The following is a 25,326-nucleotide window of genomic DNA, read 5'->3' as shown; positions in this document are numbered from 1 at the left end:
CCTTAACTTAGAATATCCCCAGGTGTCAGACTGGTCCGGAAATACTTGCGCAACAGCACCTCTGCGTGCTGGGGGGGCGTGACATCAGCAGAATTACGGTAGCTCTGACAGAAGCCTGGAAATCGCCAAAAAGATCTATTCCGTTAAACGGCATGTCTTGGAGGCTCTCCCTAATATTATCAGGGAATCGGCTGTCACAAATCCAGGCATGGCAGCACAAAGCCACCGACCGTGCAAGAGCACGGCCCACAGAGTCTGTGGTATCCAGGGAGGAGCAGATTGAAAAATGTGCCATCCCCTTGCCGTGAAGAACAAGACAGAGAAGCTCTGAGCGGAATTCCTCCGGAAAGGAAGGAAGAAGGTTAGCCATGGAGTCCCAGAGTGCGCAGGATGCACGTGCAAAGACGCATGTAGTCTTTAAAGCGCGGATGGCCGTGCTAGAGGAAGCAAAAAGCTGTCTTCCACATGCACCCAGCCACCTGGATTCCCGGGTGGGGGAAACAAGGGCAAAGTGGAGGAGTCCTGTAACCCAAAAGCCACCTGAATTATCAGGCCCTGAGCAGTAGGGTGGAGGGACAGGCAAAGTGGATCCCCCGGGGCAGGACGGTGCCTACCAGCAATGGCCGGATCAACCGGGGCTCCAGAAGAGGGCCGTGCCCATGCACCACACAGGGCTTCTAATAAAGCATCCCCAAGGGCTCCAGTGTAATGGGCTTGAGATGAAGCAGATCCATTAAGGGATCGGGAATGAGGGGTACCACAGGAGGCTGAAGGCCGAGGATAGCAGCTGCCCGGTTTATAGTCCGTGCATAGGCGGGCCCTAGCTCAGTAGTCACCCTAGGAGGGGACAAGAGGCCGTCTGTAGGAGACCGTTGGAGGCTTATTCTCCCAGTTGCCATAAAGAGCGGGGCTGGGGAACGACTCGAAGTCCATGCCACACTAGGGACCTGCACCAGTGGCTCCCGACCAGGGGAAGCGCCAGCCTCCGAAAAGGCTGTAGCGGATACCGGAGTCGCCCGACCCCGCTGAGGAGACAGAAACGAAGAATCCGGAGGGAGTTTAACCCCAGGCATGGACACCGGTATTAATGAACGGATGGACACCGGCAGCAATGGATGCGTCGACAGCGGCGTCGGTGGAAGCCGTGCCGGAGTCGACTGGACTGGACGTCGACGGCCTTCACGAGGGACGCTACCCCGACGTTGACCGGCGTCGGATGATGCGTTGCCCCAGACGTGGGCTCAGGCTTAGAGCTGGGTGTGGGTTTAGGCGTGGAGCCCGGCCTTGGGTCCGACGTGGAGCCCAGCTCCGAGCTCGGTATCGCCGACGTCGCTTCCGGCGTCCGCGCAGGAAGCCGCACAGGGCTATGGCTGACTGGCGGAGTGTGCTAGAGCGACCAGGACGGAGTCGGTGCACACAACCCTGGTCAGGGAAGGATCTGCCAACGGGGGCCCGGCCTGAGTACCCCCCGCCTCTGTGGGGCCCGAAGGCGTACCAGGGAGAGAGGGGGACTCAAAGTAGGCCTGAAGAGCCCGGGAGTAGGCCTCCTTTTGGGTGTGCGTCGCTCCAACTCCTGGAAAAGGAGGGTACAGAGGAGGTGACCTCCGGGTGCCTGTAGCTGACCCCGTACGAGAGGAATGGGTGCCAGAGGCACGCCAATGGGAGGTGGACCTCAGTGGACGCTTGCGGCTCCGCTTACCTTTTTTAGTGCGCCGGTCGCGGGAGCGGCCTCGGGAACGAGCCCCCTCTGAAGAGGGAGAACGGCAACGAGAAGAAGCTGGGCTGGACAGCTGCGCTGCCAACAGCTTCATACGGCGTTCCCGAAGGGACTTCGGCTTCATCTGCTGACAGTCACCGCATTGCTTGGAATCGTGGTGCACACCAAGGCACCACATGCAAATAAGGTGCAGATCAGTGCCAGACATCTGACGCACACAGGCCTCACAGGCTTTGAACCCAGAGGGCATTGCACACTGTTCCGGTACCACACCAACGGTGTCGAGAAGGCCCAAAACTAGGACAGGAACTGCTGGTTTCCAGGATCCGCGTCATGATGCGGAAAAGAAGAAAACTGATGTTGGCGTGCCGGGCGGGGCATATATGGCTCCGCTGACATCACGTCCATGGACGACGTCAGGGCGGAGCCATACGGCGCCACCACCCGGCGCAGAGGTGCTGCTACGCAAGATTTTCCGGACCAGTTTGATGCCTGGGGATATTCTAAGTTAAGGACTCTGCGGCTAGATGTCTCTATCAGATAGAGATAGCAGATGACAAATGGGTAGTACTAATGGATATCCATGTCATTCCTAGTTTCCAAAGTACTACACTGCTGCACACTAGAATATCTCTGGAAGATTATTCAGACCTAACAGCAAGACACATGCTTCCAAACACCTCAAACAAAAACTCTTATGCATGCCCTTAGTCCTCTTGCAATGCTTCTGGGCATTTTATTTACACAAATAATAGCAGCCAGATACTGGACAAGGTTATTGCATTATGTTCATGGTCATTGACATGGACTTGAGCGAAGGCAGGGTGAAGTGGCTACATTCTTGTGGCACTTACTCAACTGTAACCTTACTCCAGGCCCACCATTTTAGTTTTCGTTAGTATCATAGCAAGACCCAATAGAAGTACATACCCAGCCCACTTTATGCCACTCTTAGATTACTCCTCCAAGAAACAACTTGATTCAGGGAGGCCACCATGTATGACCCTAAACAATCTAACCATAACATGGAAATAAGGACCTGGGGAAGCCATGTAGTTGGCAAACAAGGAGGCCACCAAGTTAAGCAGGGTGCCGAATTCCAGAAAAAAAGTTTAAATAGAATAAAAATGTAAAAATAAAGTGGGATATGGTTATTGAATTGTCTGCCTAGGACATCAGTTGCTGGTGACTAGTCTAGGACCATAAGTCTTGAATCTAACCCCCAAACAAAACAACATTAGATGCTACCGAAGTTAAAAAGAAGTCAGTTGGAACCACTGTTCGACACTTCCTAAACTCTTTTTCCCAGTTCATCAGACTTAGAAAAAATGTACTCCAAAAATGACCTCTGTCAAAATCTGCAGCAATCTTGATCACCAAAATGACTATCATCCCTGATTACCCAAAAATTGCACAGGCCATTCACACTGCAGGCTTCAGATTCCCACATTCCTACCTATCCAAGCTACGTATAGCAAATCACTGTGAATATACTAGAGATCACAAAAGACATCACAAAGTCTCTTTGTAATTCCATGCCACATTGGTATCTCAAAGGATGCTTTCTCAATCTGAAACTTTGCTTAGAGGCATAAGCATAACCATCTTTCATCAACTACATACCTAGTGGAAACAGCACCTTTATTGGTGAAGTTTTGAACAAATGGACTACAAATGGAAGAGAATATCTTGGAATAGTGGTTTGGTAACCAAGTACAATACATGGAAGCGAGCAGATGACACGGCTATGCGACAGTCGAAAGACCCCATCTCTGTTTGAGAAGTAACGCAGAGGGAGTTAAAAGATACAGAATGGCAACCTAATTACTAAAGGAGAACGCATCATAATAAATGGTAAAGGCCCAGAGGAACAATCTGGACCAAGAAACGAAAAAATTAAAAAGCTGGGAAATTCCAAGAGGGTAAAGGAGCTAAGGAAAGCTTATAAAAAAGCAGTATGGGAGACTAGACTAAGTGCAAAAGAGCTAAACTGGCTGAACCTCTTCCAGGCCTGCAAGAGCAAGAAGCAGAAGGTCTTCTGAAGCCTTATCAACCGGATAGATAAAGGCCAGAGTTAGTTAGCAGGCAATAACGTCAACCAATCGAAATGGACAGACCATATTAAGCAGTTAAATCAGTCAAAGGATGTCGAACCACTTGGGCCGTGTGGAGGAACAACACTTTACCCCCTGGCATACAGAAGCATTTGTGCTCACCCACACACTTTTTGATCTATTTATTTCGGATTTGAAATCAAGCACAGTCTTACCTTTCTACCATAGGCACCAGGGAGTGATGTTCTTTACAATATGCAGATGGAGTAGTGCTTCTTAATAAAACTGGCATAGGCCTCCAGAGGCTTTTAAACACTTTGGACAAATATTGTATGGAAAACTGAATGTCAGTGAACTTTGGGAAAATAAATATTCAAATTTGTGGCAAAAAACAATGAATAAGAAAGGTTCCTGGCACTTTGTAGGGATATCGGTTACAAGGAGCAATAAATATAAATATCTGGAGGAATTGCTGCATGATTGTGGTATGCATCTTCTGCACCTCAATCCATTAAAAGCCATGCTGGCTGCCGTAATTCACGCTTTTCAAGAGTTTTTCCCCAAATCCTCCAACCCATCATGTACTCCGCCACTTCGTGTGATTAAGGCTAAACTCCTGCCAGTGCTGTCTTTTGCCTCCATAGGTTATCCAGACAAACTTGGGTCTTTCCTAAATATATCTCAATGTAAAGATTATTATTTATTATTCCATCTTGCTTACAACGCCTCGCAAGCTCTCCCTGAGGCATGTAAAAGTTTCCTCATTCAAAGTCTACATCTGGAAGGAGATGCGGCTGGGGCCACAAACAGGATTCAACACTGTCAGCAGCTCTTCGAGATCTGCAAGTAGAAGCCCTATGGGAGCAAAATCTACAGTCCACCGGTTTAAAAAAAACTGCTGAACAAACAAGTGAGTCTAATTTCTTTTCTTGAGGATAAGGAAAAAGTCAAGCAAAGTAGCCATGTCTGTATATCAATGAATACCGACAAGCGTCTCCAACCCTAGTGCATCCTCCCTGAAAGCTATAAAAGCTTTTTTAAACTAGGGTTACTGTAGCTGTGCTTAGGGCTGTGTTCCTCTAAAGATTTACTCCTAAAAAGGTCCGAAACAACAACCAGTAGCACTTGTAGACTGTGTTCACTTCATACAGAATCTCCACTGCACTTAAACTGAATCTGTGCCACCCTTCTAACTGGATATAGATATTGGCTTTGACCGATATTCATTTAATTTGGTATTAGCACTTGCCGACAAGCAATCACTTTCTGCACAAGGGTGGCTTCCCAATGGCCACTTTTAAATGAATCAGATTCCTGGACCAAGCACACAGATTCTCCAGCTAAGACTGAAAAGTAGTTATCCTAGAGAATACCGGTGCTGGCTAACATCACAAGGTCTGCAGGTTCAGGCAGCACCGGCATGGTGATTGGATAATTTTAAGAACTGTTCACAGATGAACAGTTTCCTTTCCTCAGTTTTTAATGATAGTGAAATGTGTTGATTAGATCACTAGCTATTATGCATTTCATCTACTACCTACAACTCTTCTGGGTTCCACGCCTAGTGCTTCGGATCCGTAAGACCATTTGAATTGTTTTCATCTTTTGGGACTTCAAAGGATGACTTATTGCCAGTAGGCACTTTCAGCTGTTATGTTCTTTATTTATTTTTGTAGCATGTTTTATGATTTTTATTAATTGAAATAAAATGTACTCACTTACAAATAGTCTACAAAGAGCGCTCCTTGCATGTAGATGCAGCAGCCATTGTTTAACCTTCTCCCCAGCCCCAAATTAGTTTCAAGCATCATCGCCACACCAAGAAAGTGATAATCTGCCTTAAGGAGAACCTTTTATGCAGTGTACAATCAGTTACAATCACATAACCTAAGCTATCATATGATAATTCTTGCAGCTTTCAGATGATTATACAGATAATATCTACCATAGTTTTCATTGATATAATATGATTTGACACTTACATTACACGCAGCTACTCTAGGGAGTGTCCTGGCGCAGTACCATGTGCTTGAATGATTTAAGTCCGGTTTATATTTCAGTAAGTCAGTGAAACGTGTCTTGAGCACAGCGGAGGACAGCACGGATCGGAGGTGGGGGGGAGGTTGCGGGGGAAGCAGGCAACAAAAAATAAAAATGTAAAAAGTACCTTCTCGCTGCTTCCTCTCCACGTCTCTCCTCCATAGTCCTCCCTCACTGACCTGAACAACAGGAAGCACACCCAGGCTCCCAGTCAGCCAATCCACAACGCCGCCTTAGCAGTGTTGTGATTGGTCTGAGCGCCATGTTTCGGCGTGCAGACGCTGACTGGGAGCCTGGGCATGTTCTCCATGCAGCCTGCATTGAGAACATGCAAAGTGCGCAAGACTGTTTTGGGCAGCCCGAGAGGGCCAGCCAAGCAGTCAATGTGCACTTAGGAGGGTGCTACCACTCCTTACCTGCCCCCGCCCCCTCAGGCAAAGCTGCAGAAGTAGAAGAAAATAAAATGATAATAATGTGTCAGTGGGGCGACGGTCCTCCGCCTTAGCGTAGGAGCCGCCACTGCTTGTACGTGTTCTTGCTATACAGTTTGGTGGTGGTACCTTGCATGTAATTCAAATTGATTTGCAATGAAGCCAGAAAGCTCCAAGAGTATGATCTGTATTAAGCAGCTCACATATGTGAATAACCACCAGAGTATTGTGCCTTTCCACCAAAGTAAACATAAGGAGATGGTGGACGGAGCGCTGAAACTTTTCAGACACTCACCCCCCAGTCACAGATCTGGGTTGAATCTATCATCAGTCTTTAGCTCACTTCGCCATCCCAGTTCAGACACAGCTATATGCAAATCAGTCTTGACCCTGTGCCTCATGGGAACAGTCCAGCCCGAACTACCAAGCCATGTCTTCCCTGGACCTGAAACAAGCATCCTGGGATCGGTTTCGGGCTAACAGCCCTCATCAGCCAGGTTAGCTTGAATTCAGTGGCAAAGTGAGCAAGTTGATTTAATTATGCATATGGCTGGGTCTGTACTGGGGTGGCGAAATGAGCTAAAGAACGATGATGGATGCAACCCAGATCTGTGATTGGGGGTGAGTGTCTGAAAAGTTTCAGTGCTCCGGCCATCATCTCCTTGTGTTTGCTTTTCACAAAGTGCGAGTTTTGATTTGCGCATGTTGTACTTATGTTGGGTTTCTGGAAGTGTGTGTTCCTAGGCCTCGAAAACCAGGATTAAGCACAGATGTATTAAAAAAAAAAAAAAGAATAACGTTTGATATTTATCTCTACCCCTTGCTCACACTTGATGATGACCACAAGAAAAATCATGTAGGTACATGTCAGCACCAATATTGACACACCATGCAAATGAGCCTTGAAAGGATAAAAGGGAGCAGAGCTAGGTCTCTGGAAAAACATAGAAAAGGGCAGTAAAAAGCCCACAGGTCACTTCATGGCTGATAAATGCTTGTGAACGCCAAAGGGCTTTACTAAGGTTAGCCTGAATGGGACAACAGCAGTGCTTAATTTGAGCTGGTAGTTTCTGGCGCTCGGCACCGGCACTTTATTGTCAACACTGGCACTTATGACAGTCTGCCACACAGTGGCACTGTTTGTCTAATTTAGAGATGAGCACAGCAACAGTTGTTTAATTATTCAATATACCTTAAAACGTACTAATACCAGCTGCCAACCATTTTTATAGCTTTGTGGATTTGGAACAGTCAGGCTGTCACACTTGTAAGAATGTGATGGGTTGTAGTTGGTACTGTCATTACCAGCTCCGGTAAGGGCAATGAGTGGTACAAGCGGCAGTGGCCCCCTGACAAGCACACTGGTACTTATGTTTGCTAAGTAAACAGTGGACCAGGGACACTCCCAAATATGGACCTCAGTCTTTGAGTCCTCCGCAGTGCAATGCTTTTAGCTAGGGTATCTCGTGCTCAGGTCGAACGAGATAGAATTGCAATCAAGGACTTCCAGGAAGGCTGCAGACCAATAGGGACTACAGTTTGGAGGCCAGTATGAGGTGGGATAAAGAGACAGTCTAGGTTCCTCACAGTGAAAAACCACAGGACCACATCCACTCCTTTCGATTGTTATGATTTAGAGTTGGGCCACTGAAGCCGAAGTGTTATTTGCTGCTCTTCAGAGAAGCCCAGTGGTGCCTGTGTGTTGTGAAGTTGGTTTCTTTGCACTGAAATATTTTGCTGGCTGTTGCGCGTGCGTTTCTCCAACTTACCAATCTTCCTCCATACATGTTCACACAGGTGCTGGTTTCTTTTTGAACAGGTATATATATGTGGTGGATTCAACGGAAATGAGTGCCTGTTCACAGCAGAGATGTACAGCCCTGAGACCAATCAGTGGACCAATATAGATATTGGCTTTGACCGATATTCATTTAATTTGGTATTAGCACTTGCCGACAAGCAATCACTTTCTGCACAAGGGTGGCTTCCCAATGGCCACTTTTAAATGAATCAGATTCCTGGACCAAGCACACAGATTCTCCAGCTAAGACTGAAAAGTAGTTATCCTAGAGAATACCGGTGCTGGCTAACATCACAAGGTCTGCAGGTTCAGGCAGCACCGGCATGGTGATTGGATAATTTTAAGAACTGTTCACAGATGAACAGTTTCCTTTCCTCAGTTTTTAATGATAGTGAAATGTGTTGATTAGATCACTAGCTATTATGCATTTCATCTACTACCTACAACTCTTCTGGGTTCCACGCCTAGTGCTTCGGATCCGTAAGACCATTTGAATTGTTTTCATCTTTTGGGACTTCAAAGGATGACTTATTGCCAGTAGGCACTTTCAGCTGTTATGTTCTTTATTTATTTTTGTAGCATGTTTTATGATTTTTATTAATTGAAATAAAATGTACTCACTTACAAATAGTCTACAAAGAGCGCTCCTTGCATGTAGATGCAGCAGCCATTGTTTAACCTTCTCCCCAGCCCCAAATTAGTTTCAAGCATCATCGCCACACCAAGAAAGTGATAATCTGCCTTAAGGAGAACCTTTTATGCAGTGTACAATCAGTTACAATCACATAACCTAAGCTATCATATGATAATTCTTGCAGCTTTCAGATGATTATACAGATAATATCTACCATAGTTTTCATTGATATAATATGATTTGACACTTACATTACACGCAGCTACTCTAGGGAGTGTCCTGGCGCAGTACCATGTGCTTGAATGATTTAAGTCCGGTTTATATTTCAGTAAGTCAGTAAAACGTGTCTTGAGCACAGCGGAGGACAGCACGGATCGGAGGTGGGGGGGAGGTTGCGGGGGAAGCAGGCAACAAAAAATAAAAATGTAAAAAGTACCTTCTCGCTGCTTCCTCTCCACGTCTCTCCTCCATAGTCCTCCCTCACTGACCTGAACAACAGGAAGCACACCCAGGCTCCCAGTCAGCCAATCCACAACGCCGCCTTAGCAGTGTTGTGATTGGTCTGAGCGCCATGTTTCGGCGTGCAGACGCTGACTGGGAGCCTGGGCATGTTCTCCATGCAGCCTGCATTGAGAACATGCAAAGTGCGCAAGACTGTTTTGGGCAGCCCGAGAGGGCCAGCCAAGCAGTCAATGTGCACTTAGGAGGGTGCTACCACTCCTTACCTGCCCCCGCCCCCTCAGGCAAAGCTGCAGAAGTAGAAGAAAATAAAATGATAATAATGTGTCAGTGGGGCGACGGTCCTCCGCCTTAGCGTAGGAGCCGCCACTGCTTGTACGTGTTCTTGCTATACAGTTTGGTGGTGGTACCTTGCATGTAATTCAAATTGATTTGCAATGAAGCCAGAAAGCTCCAAGAGTATGATCTGTATTAAGCAGCTCACATATGTGAATAACCACCAGAGTATTGTGCCTTTCCACCAAAGTAAACATAAGGAGATGGTGGACGGAGCGCTGAAACTTTTCAGACACTCACCCCCCAGTCACAGATCTGGGTTGAATCTATCATCAGTCTTTAGCTCACTTCGCCATCCCAGTTCAGACACAGCTATATGCAAATCAGTCTTGACCCTGTGCCTCATGGGAACAGTCCAGCCCGAACTACCAAGCCATGTCTTCCCTGGACCTGAAACAAGCATCCTGGGATCGGTTTCGGGCTAACAGCCCTCATCAGCCAGGTTAGCTTGAATTCAGTGGCAAAGTGAGCAAGTTGATTTAATTATGCATATGGCTGGGTCTGTACTGGGGTGGCGAAATGAGCTAAAGAACGATGATGGATGCAACCCAGATCTGTGATTGGGGGTGAGTGTCTGAAAAGTTTCAGTGCTCCGGCCATCATCTCCTTGTGTTTGCTTTTCACAAAGTGCGAGTTTTGATTTGCGCATGTTGTACTTATGTTGGGTTTCTGGAAGTGTGTGTTCCTAGGCCTCGAAAACCAGGATTAAGCACAGATGTATTAAAAAAAAAAAAAAGAATAACGTTTGATATTTATCTCTACCCCTTGCTCACACTTGATGATGACCACAAGAAAAATCATGTAGGTACATGTCAGCACCAATATTGACACACCATGCAAATGAGCCTTGAAAGGATAAAAGGGAGCAGAGCTAGGTCTCTGGAAAAACATAGAAAAGGGCAGTAAAAAGCCCACAGGTCACTTCATGGCTGATAAATGCTTGTGAACGCCAAAGGGCTTTACTAAGGTTAGCCTGAATGGGACAACAGCAGTGCTTAATTTGAGCTGGTAGTTTCTGGCGCTCGGCACCGGCACTTTATTGTCAACACTGGCACTTATGACAGTCTGCCACACAGTGGCACTGTTTGTCTAATTTAGAGATGAGCACAGCAACAGTTGTTTAATTATTCAATATACCTTAAAACGTACTAATACCAGCTGCCAACCATTTTTATAGCTTTGTGGATTTGGAACAGTCAGGCTGTCACACTTGTAAGAATGTGATGGGTTGTAGTTGGTACTGTCATTACCAGCTCCGGTAAGGGCAATGAGTGGTACAAGCGGCAGTGGCCCCCTGACAAGCACACTGGTACTTATGTTTGCTAAGTAAACAGTGGACCAGGGACACTCCCAAATATGGACCTCAGTCTTTGAGTCCTCCGCAGTGCAATGCTTTTAGCTAGGGTATCTCGTGCTCAGGTCGAACGAGATAGAATTGCAATCAAGGACTTCCAGGAAGGCTGCAGACCAATAGGGACTACAGTTTGGAGGCCAGTATGAGGTGGGATAAAGAGACAGTCTAGGTTCCTCACAGTGAAAAACCACAGGACCACATCCACTCCTTTCGATTGTTATGATTTAGAGTTGGGCCACTGAAGCCGAAGTGTTATTTGCTGCTCTTCAGAGAAGCCCAGTGGTGCCTGTGTGTTGTGAAGTTGGTTTCTTTGCACTGAAATATTTTGCTGGCTGTTGCGCGTGCGTTTCTCCAACTTACCAATCTTCCTCCATACATGTTCACACAGGTGCTGGTTTCTTTTTGAACAGGTATATATATATGTGGTGGATTCAACGGAAATGAGTGCCTGTTCACAGCAGAGATGTACAGCCCTGAGACCAATCAGTGGACCAATATAGATATTGGCTTTGACCGATATTCATTTAATTTGGTATTAGCACTTGCCGACAAGCAATCACTTTCTGCACAAGGGTGGCTTCCCAATGGCCACTTTTAAATGAATCAGATTCCTGGACCAAGCACACAGATTCTCCAGCTAAGACTGAAAAGTAGTTATCCTAGAGAATACCGGTGCTGGCTAACATCACAAGGTCTGCAGGTTCAGGCAGCACCGGCATGGTGATTGGATAATTTTAAGAACTGTTCACAGATGAACAGTTTCCTTTCCTCAGTTTTTAATGATAGTGAAATGTGTTGATTAGATCACTAGCTATTATGCATTTCATCTACTACCTACAACTCTTCTGGGTTCCACGCCTAGTGCTTCGGATCCGTAAGACCCTTTGAATTGTTTTCATCTTTTGGGACTTCAAAGGATGACTTATTGCCAGTAGGCACTTTCAGCTGTTATGTTCTTTATTTATTTTTGTAGCATGTTTTATGATTTTTATTAATTGAAATAAAATGTACTCACTTACAAATAGTCTACAAAGAGCGCTCCTTGCATGTAGATGCAGCAGCCATTGTTTAACCTTCTCCCCAGCCCCAAATTAGTTTCAAGCATCATCGCCACACCAAGAAAGTGATAATCTGCCTTAAGGAGAACCTTTTATGCAGTGTACAATCAGTTACAATCACATAACCTAAGCTATCATATGATAATTCTTGCAGCTTTCAGATGATTATACAGATAATATCTACCATAGTTTTCATTGATATAATATGATTTGACACTTACATTACACGCAGCTACTCTAGGGAGTGTCCTGGCGCAGTACCATGTGCTTGAATGATTTAAGTCCGGTTTATATTTCAGTAAGTCAGTGAAACGTGTCTTGAGCACAGCGGAGGACAGCACGGATCGGAGGTGGGGGGGAGGTTGCGGGGGAAGCAGGCAACAAAAAATAAAAATGTAAAAAGTACCTTCTCGCTGCTTCCTCTCCACGTCTCTCCTCCATAGTCCTCCCTCACTGACCTGAACAACAGGAAGCACACCCAGGCTCCCAGTCAGCCAATCCACAACGCCGCCTTAGCAGTGTTGTGATTGGTCTGAGCGCCATGTTTCGGCGTGCAGACGCTGACTGGGAGCCTGGGCATGTTCTCCATGCAGCCTGCATTGAGAACATGCAAAGTGCGCAAGACTGTTTTGGGCAGCCCGAGAGGGCCAGCCAAGCAGTCAATGTGCACTTAGGAGGGTGCTACCACTCCTTACCTGCCCCCGCCCCCTCAGGCAAAGCTGCAGAAGTAGAAGAAAATAAAATGATAATAATGTGTCAGTGGGGCGACGGTCCTCCGCCTTAGCGTAGGAGCCGCCACTGCTTGTACGTGTTCTTGCTATACAGTTTGGTGGTGGTACCTTGCATGTAATTCAAATTGATTTGCAATGAAGCCAGAAAGCTCCAAGAGTATGATCTGTATTAAGCAGCTCACATATGTGAATAACCACCAGAGTATTGTGCCTTTCCACCAAAGTAAACATAAGGAGATGGTGGACGGAGCGCTGAAACTTTTCAGACACTCACCCCCCAGTCACAGATCTGGGTTGAATCTATCATCAGTCTTTAGCTCACTTCGCCATCCCAGTTCAGACACAGCTATATGCAAATCAGTCTTGACCCTGTGCCTCATGGGAACAGTCCAGCCCGAACTACCAAGCCATGTCTTCCCTGGACCTGAAACAAGCATCCTGGGATCGGTTTCGGGCTAACAGCCCTCATCAGCCAGGTTAGCTTGAATTCAGTGGCAAAGTGAGCAAGTTGATTTAATTATGCATATGGCTGGGTCTGTACTGGGGTGGCGAAATGAGCTAAAGAACGATGATGGATGCAACCCAGATCTGTGATTGGGGGTGAGTGTCTGAAAAGTTTCAGTGCTCCGGCCATCATCTCCTTGTGTTTGCTTTTCACAAAGTGCGAGTTTTGATTTGCGCATGTTGTACTTATGTTGGGTTTCTGGAAGTGTGTGTTCCTAGGCCTCGAAAACCAGGATTAAGCACAGATGTATTAAAAAAAAAAAAAAGAATAACGTTTGATATTTATCTCTACCCCTTGCTCACACTTGATGATGACCACAAGAAAAATCATGTAGGTACATGTCAGCACCAATATTGACACACCATGCAAATGAGCCTTGAAAGGATAAAAGGGAGCAGAGCTAGGTCTCTGGAAAAACATAGAAAAGGGCAGTAAAAAGCCCACAGGTCACTTCATGGCTGATAAATGCTTGTGAACGCCAAAGGGCTTTACTAAGGTTAGCCTGAATGGGACAACAGCAGTGCTTAATTTGAGCTGGTAGTTTCTGGCGCTCGGCACCGGCACTTTATTGTCAACACTGGCACTTATGACAGTCTGCCACACAGTGGCACTGTTTGTCTAATTTAGAGATGAGCACAGCAACAGTTGTTTAATTATTCAATATACCTTAAAACGTACTAATACCAGCTGCCAACCATTTTTATAGCTTTGTGGATTTGGAACAGTCAGGCTGTCACACTTGTAAGAATGTGATGGGTTGTAGTTGGTACTGTCATTACCAGCTCCGGTAAGGGCAATGAGTGGTACAAGCGGCAGTGCCCCCTGACAAGCACACTGGTACTTATGTTTGCTAAGTAAACAGTGGACCAGGGACACTCCCAAATATGGACCTCAGTCTTTGAGTCCTCCGCAGTGCAATGCTTTTAGCTAGGGTATCTCGTGCTCAGGTCGAACGAGATAGAATTGCAATCAAGGACTTCCAGGAAGGCTGCAGACCAATAGGGACTACAGTTTGGAGGCCAGTATGAGGTGGGATAAAGAGACAGTCTAGGTTCCTCACAGTGAAAAACCACAGGACCACATCCACTCCTTTCGATTGTTATGATTTAGAGTTGGGCCACTGAAGCCGAAGTGTTATTTGCTGCTCTTCAGAGAAGCCCAGTGGTGCCTGTGTGTTGTGAAGTTGGTTTCTTTGCACTGAAATATTTTGCTGGCTGTTGCGCGTGCGTTTCTCCAACTTACCAATCTTCCTCCATACATGTTCACACAGGTGCTGGTTTCTTTTTGAACAGGTATATATATGTGGTGGATTCAACGGAAATGAGTGCCTGTTCACAGCAGAGATGTACAGCCCTGAGACCAATCAGTGGACCATGATAGCTCCCATGAGAAGCAGAAGAAGTGGAATAGGCGTCATTGCCTATGGAGACCAAGTATACGCGGTATGAATAGAGCCATGCAGTTGCAAGGCCTATATTTTGTTTACCTTTCAGTTTCACAAACACAGGCCCAAAGCCATTTTGCAATCCCAAACTCTGCTATTCACAGAATCACCGGGTTTGCATCCTAAAAATGTTTTTTTTCTATTTACTAAACCAATTTTGCCAGTTTGACAAGCCTTTTTGACTCACAAAATGGGTTCTGTGATCCATTCTGAATCACAATTAAGGGGGAGTGTGAAAGGAGTGTCCACTCCTATTTGCGAATTGTAGAAGCATGTCTCAATGGTTTGTGACATACCAACATCTCATAGATGGCAACGTATTCACAAGAGGGGAAAGTGTCCTCTGAGGACATCTTCCCCTTTGTAAATTTGGTCCTGCAACTTCCGTGGGGGGAAGGGCGGTGTAGGGGGACAAGGAGTGGTCCAAGGAACCGCTACCTGCTCCTCCAGATGCACTCCCAACCAGGAAACCTTTTTTTTTAAGTCCGCTGTTTTAAAAAAGTTCTCATTTAGAAATGCAAAAATGCAGGTATTCTGCTGTTCATTGCAGGCCATCTTCCAGTCTTGTTTTCTCCAAGACTTGTATTACCCAGTACTGTCTACATTATTGTACCAGGAAATTTCTTGTGCGCTTCCTTGTACATTTGTATTAGCTTATCTTCTTATCCTCTACTATTTATTGCCTTACAATGTTCCCTTTTTACCTTGTTACCTCTCCCATTACTGTGAAGCGCTCTGATACCTCTCGGGTTCTTGTTCGCGCTATACAAAACTTTTTAAATAAATAAATATAAACTCTAGATTTAAAACATACCATAGTAGTTAGCTTTACTAATAAGAATGTATTTCTACCCAATTTAAACCCTTTTTAGCAACTTTAGGATAATGAAAGACGGGGGGGGGACATGGGGGGAAATGACGTTCTAACCTATACCATGCAGTTTGCATGCACTCTTTGATGACAGTTCATAGCCGACTATGATATATTAGGGCTGTAACTTATGAACTGCAAGTAACAAGGATCTCCGCGATGAAAGCAGTAACAGTAGGTTATGTACATAAAATACAGTTCAGTGATTTGCATGGTACACGTTCTTTGCAGTAGGCATATTAACCCTCTGCGCTACTTTAGCACGAGAGAAGATTGCCGCTAGACAAAACTCTAATCTTGCGCCAGCAGGAACATTACTCAGAGTTATCTTGACATTTTTAAACCTGTTTTATTTCTAAACACTGTGCCACACCCAGAGGTCAGCGCCAGATGCGGCTGCACCAGTCGCACTGCCTTAATCCCAACCGTGGTCATGTTTGCCTGCGAGAAAGGCTGACTGGCAACTTACTCATCTCAGAGGTCTGTGGCGTCTCTCATGTACTGTGCTCATCTACGCAGAAGATGACCACAGCTTAATAACGCCCCCCCCCGCCCTTTGAAGGATGCGTGCATGTAGCAACTTAATCAGGGCCGGACTGGGAACCAAAACCGGCCCCGGCAAAGTGCTCGTCCGGCCCCCCCTCCCCACTCGGGGGGGGGGAGGTTTGGGGGTGCCGCCGAGCTCTTTGACTGGGCCGGTTTTCGGCCGATTTTGTTACAGGGCCGATTTTGCAGCTATGCTGCAAAAACGGCCCTCTAACAAAAACCGGCCCCCACCCGTGCGGCGCACCGGGGGATTGCCCGGTGCCCGCAACGGCCAGTCCGGGTCTGAACTTAATGCTACATCAAATGCTGTGGGCAGGGCAATCAAAATATAACCCCACCCAGCATGTGACATATGAAAGGACAGAGTGAAAGGCATGTTTGGACCATGGCTCCTCCTACAGAAACAGACCGAGCTGCGCCCAAGGGGTTTAAAAAATACTTTGGGCCCTACTTACGAAAAACAAACGCAGCGCGGTACCACAAGTAATTTTGATGTGGCACACTGCATTAGTTTCAAAGCACAGGGATGCAACATATTTACAACAATATGTTGCATCTCTGTGTTTTTCTCTGCGCTGAGGCACAAACTGCTGCCATGCGCCGGCACCCTCCCCCCCCCCTTTGCGATGTGGGGAGCTTGTTTTTGTGCAGGTAGGGGCAACTGCCTGCACAAAAACAATGGATTGAGGTGATTTCCTCTTCCAATGTGTGCTGTAAAATGCAGCATGCATTGAAAGAGGTAAGAAATGAGGAGAAATTAAAACATTTCTCCTGGTTGTGCCCCGCTACGCCGCCCCTGAGGTGGTATAGCATTCTGACGCATTTCCAGGTTTACGATTGCTCGTAAATATAGAAATGCATCAGTGGACATGGGTGTTGCGTTGGAACACCCACAGCAACACCCATGTCACGCCCCTAACACGCAAAGTGTTGCGTGAAAAGGGACGATATTTACAAGCACACAAAGCCATGCAACGTGACGCACCGGCTGCACAAGGTACTTGTAAATAAGCCCCTTTCTTTCTAGAATGAAGGGCTGAACACGCTTCATCTCTGTAGTTCTTCACACATGCGCAGTGAAGTTGGATCAGCAGTACAGACTCGATTCCCATTGAATAGTGGAGAGGCTCATTGAGGTATTTATGAACCTTGCACGGTTTAATGCTAATACGAGAATGCTGGAAAGGGGTGGGCATAGCCTCAGCGCTCTGATTAAGATCCACCCCTAGATTCAGCTCAGTTTCAACCAGCAGTTAATTTCAGATTTTATAATGTTCGAACCAAGGAAAAGTGCAGGCTGAGATTTTGCTATCTCTGCCCTTTGTCTTAAAAAGTTCTATTACTGAGGGCATTCCCTTCAAGGCTTTAATACATTCATCTAGCATTTTCTTGCCCCGTAGTTATTTTTACATGTTATTTAGTGGCTTTGGCGTTAAAACGCTGTATTTTCAGTCAGTGGTTTTTATTAAAATTCAGTGCATTGGTGGATTTGTAGCTTTAATTTGCTTCAATGGAACCAGGTGGATTAACACAACAAATAATGATTTGCGAAAGGGCATTCCAGGGCTAGAAAACTGGTGTCCCACGGATGTGTAGCTATCTGAAAGCTTTATTTAGGAGTAAGCAATATATACTTTAATGAAAAAAAACTAACCTGCTCTTGTCTCCGAATCTTCAGGTAGGAGGATTTGATGGAGCCAACCGCCTTCGCAGCGCCGAGGCCTACAGCCCTATCACCAACACCTGGCGCACCATTCCCACCATGTTCAATCCCCGCAGCAACTTTGGCATAGAGGTGGTAGATGACTTGCTGTTTGTGGTGGGAGGTTTCAATGGCTTCACCACCACATTCAACGTGGAATGCTACGACGAAAAGACTGACGAGTGGTACGATGCGCGCGACATGAGCATCTACCGCAGCGCTCTGAGCTGCTGCGTTGTGCCAGGGCTGGCCAACGTGCGGGAATACTCTGCTCGGAGAGACAACTTCGTTGGCCTGTCATCGCGAGACGAAGTCAAATTTTCGGCTTCTACAAGTACGCTACCAGTATGATCAACTCCATTTAGCCAATAAAGACCTCCCAGCAGATACAAATGTATTAATCCATGGATTTTTTTTTAAATAAACTCCAAAATACCAGTGATATAGACAAAAACACGTTTTTAGGTATGTTCTTTATTTATTGGTGGGGATTTATATGGAGGAAACTATTTAAACTGCTATTTACATATTTTTATGTACATATTTGTCCAGAAAAGCTGAATGTTGTGGAATTGTTCAAGTGCCCTCGGGCCCCTATTTCAAAATATGATAAGGAACTCAGACCGAATTAAAAAAAAGTCACTAAAATCTTAATATAGATGCAAGTAAACTACAAAGGAAAAGTTGCTTACTATTGAAGATGGTAATTTACAATTTGCGCTGTTAAATACACCTGAAAAAGGTGGTGAATACTCGAAGGAGTACAACTTTTGAGGGGGTTTCATTACCTCAAAACCTTTGCAGATTTATGCCTGTCAAAAGCAACAGTAATTCCATTTTAATGGTGGAAACGGGCAGGATATAGGTGTGATGGAATGGATTTCCCTAAAGGTACAGTGTTTTTCCCATCAACAAAGCAGATGCCCCAGTGTGTTATGGTTACCAATTTGGAAATGTACACATTCCAGTTTTCAAAATGCTGATGAGTTTATGCATTGAGCCACTTCAATAAAGTTGCAACATTCCAACTTTCCAAAAGTAGTTCTGGAAATCTGTGCCCGCCTGCTTCATTTAAAAATGGGCAGACCTTAAGTATTCTGTCAACAGAGCTGCCATTGGTTCCATTGACGGAATACTAACTTAGACAGCCCAATGGGGTAGGGGCCTTCAGAGGAAGGAATTTACACCATCTTCCCTAGTTAGAGGGTGACACTGTAATCCCTTTTTTGCAATCTCTCAGAGACAGGGAAAAACAATCATTTTTCTTAGGTAAATGCTCCCGGGCCATAGGGTCATTAGTTTTCCCAGAATGGGAGTTTGTTTTTGAAAAAACCCCAAAAAATGTAAAATTTTGTGTATTGCTGTCAAAACAGATGGCCGCTACACAGCAAACATTTAGTTAATTGCAAGGAACCACTGTGACAACAGATGACCACAGGGCCAGGGGTCATCTCTAAATTTAGCAGATGGAACACCCTCAGGATGGCAGAGGTAAAGTTCTCCACCATCCCGACATACACTACTTCATCAGACTTTAAATCAGGCCCTTAGGCACAGGCTTGAGAAAAATGTAGACTTTCTTTGCAAATCTAGAACCTCTTTGTTGAACATCTAAAGGCAGCTCATATTGTTTGAATGAGGCTGTATGAAATTTGAATGGTGACTGTATAGTTAGTGAAAGGTGAATGGAAAAAGGAATGTTAACGGGAAATGGATGGAGAGGACATCATTGTTTGATAAAGTTTGTCTAGAAGAAGAGATAGGACATCCTTGATATGCTATCTAGCAATTGGCCTTCCGACTTGCTGAAAGAGATACAGGGAGCTGGTCAGGTGGTTCTTGATTGCCATATTAACGGTGGAACTGATTACCCTGCTTTTATAGGTCAATTGGACACCAAGTAAGCCTTATAAGTGTCTTGCCTTTTTATTGGAGGAGGTCTTTCGGTTCTCTGGTGCCAGCCATTCTCTTAAGGTGGCAAGAGAAGAGTCCCGGTGAGCAAAGTCAACATCCTCAGGAGCTCAAGCTGAGAAATTCTACAGAGGAATGTGGAACACACCTCCATTTTTAGTCTGCAGGTCTTGCCTCACTGGAAGATAAATGGCTTCCAGCTGAAGATTTGGCCCTATACTGAGCTTCCCCTGCATTTTGGCTACATTCGAGCTGTATTAATACCACATTCATACATATGTACATGCATAGATAGATGATGTCTAAGAACCAGACCTTTAAGGGCTCTGCTGCAGCCAATACATTGACCAAGTATCCAGGAATACTGTTGATCCTTTCTAGAACACTCAGTAGCAGAGGAGTTGGAGGAAAGGCATAAAAAAGTCTGACTGCTCCATAATGAGTTAGTCTTCTCTGAATCCCAAACTACTGCCCATCAGGTGGCATGCAATAGCATTTTTTTAATTCAGATCCTTCAGATGGATGTATGACGTTTCAACGCATGCTTTTACAACGCATGCCATTACGACGCAGGTTTTACAATGCAAGTCGTTACAACGACTTGCGTTGGGGGGCGCTGGATAGTGAATAGTTTAATTTACTATTCCAACTCCAGTCCCCGTGGATAGTAGGGAAGGTGTTGGATAGTAATTAAACTATTCCCTATCCTAGAGCGCCCCCCCAGCGCAATGCGTTGTAATAACTTGCGTTGTAAAAGTTGCGTCATAATGGTAGTGCGTTGTAAAAGTTGCGTTGTAAAGAATGTTCCCCCTTCAGATGATGTCTATTTATACCCGCATAATGTCTCAAAGTGTTGAAGACTTTTAGTCCCATTTGCCATGGAGAAGATTGTATACGTCTACTCAATCTGTTCACTGCTCTTTAGTTCTGGACAAAGAGTGATTTGTATGTAGTTCGTCTGTGTGGTTCCATAGTGAGCAAAACAACAATTATTCAAATTGAAGTATCCCATACAAAATGTTTTCTTTCCTTTCTATGGAGTCACCATCCATGCGAAGGGTGTAATGATACTTGGGCCCCCATGGTGCCCTATGCTCACTGCCTCAAACTCCACCTCACAGAGGAGTTTTCGCAGCTGGCTTTGGTATGGGACCGTAACTCCACCTTACTGATTAGGCCCAAAAGAGCCAAAAAACATATTGTGCAGAGGAAAGGACAGGGCCTAGCAGTATGAGCTGAATTGTGTCTTTTAGGACAGGGCCTAAACTGATTTCCATAAGGCACATGCCTGTCTGTAGTGGCCTAATGAAATAAAAAAATGATGGACCTTAGATGAATCGATGTTAGTGGGTGAGATTATTGCAAGCGTCGCAGATTAATTACTAGAGGATGATATTAATTCAAGCATTCCATTCACCACCTTTTGTTGATGGAGACCAGGAAGAACATATCCTGGGCTATGGTCTGCTCACTCAATACTAACGCTTGCCAAGATAGTAAGAATGAATGGGCTCCTCTCTGTTTCATGATGTAAAAGAGGGATGTGGCATACTCACTTCAGCTGAGCCTACGGAAGTTAGCAGGCTAGTTCACCGGCTTGGTGTCTATTTCAGACCCATGCAGAAGCAGACTTGCAGTGGATGCAGACCGTGGCAGCGTCTGCTTAACGCATAACCCGCTCGCGAAGGAGGTACGGACGGTGTTCAAGTACGCCTGCTCTGCCCATGCTTTTAACTGGTTTTAAGTGCTTTTAACTTTTAAAGTCATTTTGGATCTAAGACTCTGTTACCCCTCTGCTACCCCTCTTACCTACTTCCTTCTCGGTCCTCTTTGTTGCTCCCACCCTGTTCCGCCGCAGCTGCTGTGCCGTTTGAGCAGAGAGCGGGACCAGGTGTTTACTCACTTCTGCTTACTTACTCCTCACTTCCGCTGAGCCTACAAAGTTAGCAGGCTAGTTTTGCTGGCTCGGAGTCTATTTCAGACGTATGTAGGAACGGACATGTGCCGCCAGCACGCCAAAGGCAAGCCCCTCTGCGCCCGTCCGTGGCCGGCCAGGCCTAGGGGCCAGAACCCCTGTCTGTTTGGGGTTCAATCAGCATTGAATATACTCAGTGGAGCAATTAAAAAAACGATGTCCTCCGATTCTTGATATCTGTAAGCACAATCTACTCATGGATGCAGTGCCTCTGAATTGCACCCACTGCACATATAAAACCACTGGTCATAAGGTAGGACAGGGGGCAAGGCATACGCTGAAATTAATGCTCATTAATTGTAGGTCTCTTAGCAAACACAAGATCAAATTCATGACTGCAGTTTAGATACCAATCTTGATACCTTATTCCTCACTGAAACTTGGTTGAATGAGGACTCTGCTCCTGGAAGCCCTCCTACAGGATTATGGCATCCTTAGAATGGATTGCCAGATTAAACGTGGGGGAGGAATAGCCATAGTCTATAAATTATCTTTACAATGCTCTGAATATTGGCAACATAGATAAAAGTGAAGCAGCCTTTTTCTCAATCACAGCAGCTGGTAATCATACTGTGAAGGGTTTTTTGATTTATCGACCTCCTGGTCCTGCCACCAACTTTACGCCCAGCTTAGTGGAGCAAATGATACAACCTGCACTGCACTATAAGAAACTGATAGTTTTAGGGGAATTTAATTTACACTTTGATGACCAAACTAACGAAACCCAATCTCTACGGCAGGAACCAGCTGTCCTTCAGGTAATACGTAAATCCACTCTCCCTACACACCAACAAGGGCATATTATCAGACCCTATTTTCACTAATTGTGTAGAGTTAGAAATTGAACCCCCAACTGCAGTTTTGTCGTCTGACCACCATCTTGTTGCTTTCTCTATTCCTTTAGCTAATATCCCCCCTATCGCTACTACAGGATTATGCACTTCTCATAGAAGATGGTCCAGATTTATCCCGGCATGCTTTATTCATGCCCTACAGCAAAGTCGCCCTCCACTGGGAAAGGATATTAATGTGGCATGTAACTCAGTGGATAGGTGGATTACAGAAGCTTTGGATACGGTGGCCCTTTGGACCTTTACCGTTCCATGCAGACGGACCAAATCTGCCCCATGGTTCAATGAAACACTAAGATCAGCAAAAAAATCTTGTAAGCGCCTGGAGCGCATATGGAGTAGTGATTTTTCAGACCACAATAAGACTACCTATAAACTGAATTTAAAGTATTATCATTCCCTCATCAAAACAACCTGTAATGCCTACTATAAGGAAAGAATAGAGCAGGCTGATAGCTTTTCTAAAGAATTATTTTCCATTCTTAAAGATCTATCCTCACTGAGCCTCCTGTGACAAGCTCATCTGAGTCGTGTAATCTAATTGCAGATTACTTTATGGAGAAGGTAGCCAAAATATATGATACCTTTCCGGATGAGGCTCGCAATGGGATGCTCTGCCAATTTGAGAGGACCACGGTGGACGTGGCCAACTGCCTCTCTAAATTTGACCCACCCTCACTTGTAGATCTCAAAGACATAGCTTCAAGTATTAAATCTGGCTCTCCCATTGATCCAACTACACCCAAGATCATGAGAGAGGGCCTGGGGATTATTTTGCCATATATACGGCAGCTTCTTGAGCTCTCCTTCTCCGATGGTGTGGTCCCAAAATCTTGGAAGCAGGCAGTTGTCCTCCTCTACAGAAAAAGGCTGGAGCTGACTCAAGTCAGCTGGAGAACCTGCGCCCGATTTCACTTCTGCCCTATTTCTCCAAAATAGCAGAAAAGGTGGTGGATATACAATTAGTCACACATATTAACCAGCAAAATTTACTCCACCCCTCACAAAATCGGGCTTAGAGCTACGTACTCTATGGAGTCAGCGTTGCTCCTTGCAACTGAGACAATACGAAGACGTGTTGATGAAGGGCAGACCGTGGCCTTGGTCCCATTGGACCTAAGTGCTGCCTTTGATACGGTATCCCATCAACTGCCTTTACATCTCGGATTAGGAGGGCTGGATAATTTTGCACTTGAATGGATGGCTTCCTTTCTGCAGGATAGGACCTTACAGTTGGCACAACATCCACATATTTCCAAAAGTATAGCTCTGCCTCAAGGGGTCCCTCAGGACTCCATTTTGAGCCCTACTCTTTTTAATCTGTATGTCGCACCCCTGGCAGAGATCGTGGAACGACAGGGCATCACCATTGTGTCATATGCAGACTACACGCATTTGGTGGTGTCACTATCACTAGCAGCCATGAAGTTCTCATCGTGCCTGAAGGACTTGGCCTCCTGGATGACAAACAACTGCCTTGGAATGAATGGCAGTAAAACTGAGATTTTGGGGGTGGGGAAATCTCCATCCATTTGGTCATTGTCATGGTGGCCACAGATATTGGGCCCTAAACAGTAAACAGGTTAAAAACCTAGGAATGTGGTTTGACTCCAATCTATTGTTTGAGGCACAGACCCGTAAGGTGGCAGAGAAGTGCTTCGGAATTCTGAGAATGTTACGAAAAACTCTAGATGTTCTTCTTACCCCAGCTAGGAAAACCCTGGTCCACGCCTTGGTAACGTCTCAGCTGGACTATGGAAATGCTCTTTATTTAGGAGTAACTAAAAAATGCCTTGCTAGGCTACAATGTATCCAGAACGCAGCAGCCCACCTAGTTCTGAAGCTGCCCAATAGAGCATCTACGGGGAAGGCTCTCGATGAACTGCACTGGCTGCCGGTTGCGAAAAGAGTCCTTTTTACAGCTTTATGCATTAGTCACCGTAGCTTACAGGGCAAAGGTCAGAGGTATCTGCATGGCTTACTCACTCCGTATAATCCTACACGCCATCTCAGATCAACCAGGACCCATCTGGTCAAAGTCCCTAAAGTACAAAAAGCTAGAACGGGGGTGCATTCATTCAGCTATTTGGCAGCCAAAAATTGGAATGCTCTTCCTCCCTCTCTCCGCATGGAATCTTTGGAGGTTCTCTTCCGGAAAAAACTGAAAACATGGCTTTTCCAGGTATAGGTTCTTTACTCTGTCCTCTTTCCCTGTAGAGTTTTGCCTAAGCGCGGGGACACACCAGTGGGTGTAACCATGCACTTTACAAGTGCTATTATTATTTATATTATTGTCACACTTCACAAATCACCACCGCGAGAAGAGGGAGACCACTCCAACTTTGATTGTTCTTATATATAATTTTCATCAAGAGCTCTCAGACGTAACTGGCAGAATGTGACTCAGATGCGAATTTAAAACAATCACGTCAGGGATGCCGATGGGCTAATGCTTGCCACCGAACACCACAGGTCCCTACCTGATGCCAGAAAATAAACAGAATCCCACCACATACCAATGTTGGTGACAGCAATTCTTGGAATGACAACTATATTGTCAAGGATGCTAACAATATTCATAGTATAGTCACCTGATGCTAGAGCCACCATTATGCAAGGGATGACCAACATGTATTCCCACAATATGCTAGGGCTACCATAACTCAATCAAAAATCAAGTATGTGCCCAAAATATGCCAATAATCGATATCTTAGTCCTCCATATCTAGAATGCTCACAATTATGCGTTGTACTAATATTAAGTGGCCATCATAATGCCTTGAATGCCCAAAGTATGTCAAGTAGGGAAACTTTCTCCCAAGGCCTCCATAACATCTACCTCTAAACTAATTTGAACAATAGATCAGCATTATACCAAGAATGACCAACATAAGGATACAACATCC

General features: G+C 45.4%; 1 protein-coding gene across 2 annotated transcripts in view; it reads left to right on the top strand.

The window, feature by feature from the left end:
* KLHL10 (kelch like family member 10) overlaps positions 1 to 18,678 on the top strand; it is a 239,886-nt gene extending 221,208 nt beyond the window's left edge. The window contains exons 4-5 of one of the 2 annotated variants that reach the window (XM_078645443.1): positions 14,413 to 14,562; positions 17,660 to 18,678. In XM_078645443.1, the coding sequence (XP_078501569.1) occupies positions 14,413 to 14,562; positions 17,660 to 18,034 (525 nt within the window). In that variant the 3' untranslated portion in view covers positions 18,035 to 18,678. The remainder of the gene's footprint in view (positions 1 to 14,412; positions 14,563 to 17,659) is intronic. The other variant, XM_078645444.1, reaches the window with a different exon arrangement.
* Positions 18,679 to 25,326: the final 6,648 nt, after the last annotated feature.

This window comes from Lissotriton helveticus, chromosome 5_1, assembly GCF_964261635.1.
Source record: "Lissotriton helveticus chromosome 5_1, aLisHel1.1, whole genome shotgun sequence".
Taxonomy (NCBI): domain Eukaryota; kingdom Metazoa; phylum Chordata; class Amphibia; order Caudata; family Salamandridae; genus Lissotriton; species Lissotriton helveticus.
The sequence above is the reverse complement of the archived record's forward strand: the minus strand, read 5'-3'. Positions and strand labels throughout refer to the sequence as shown.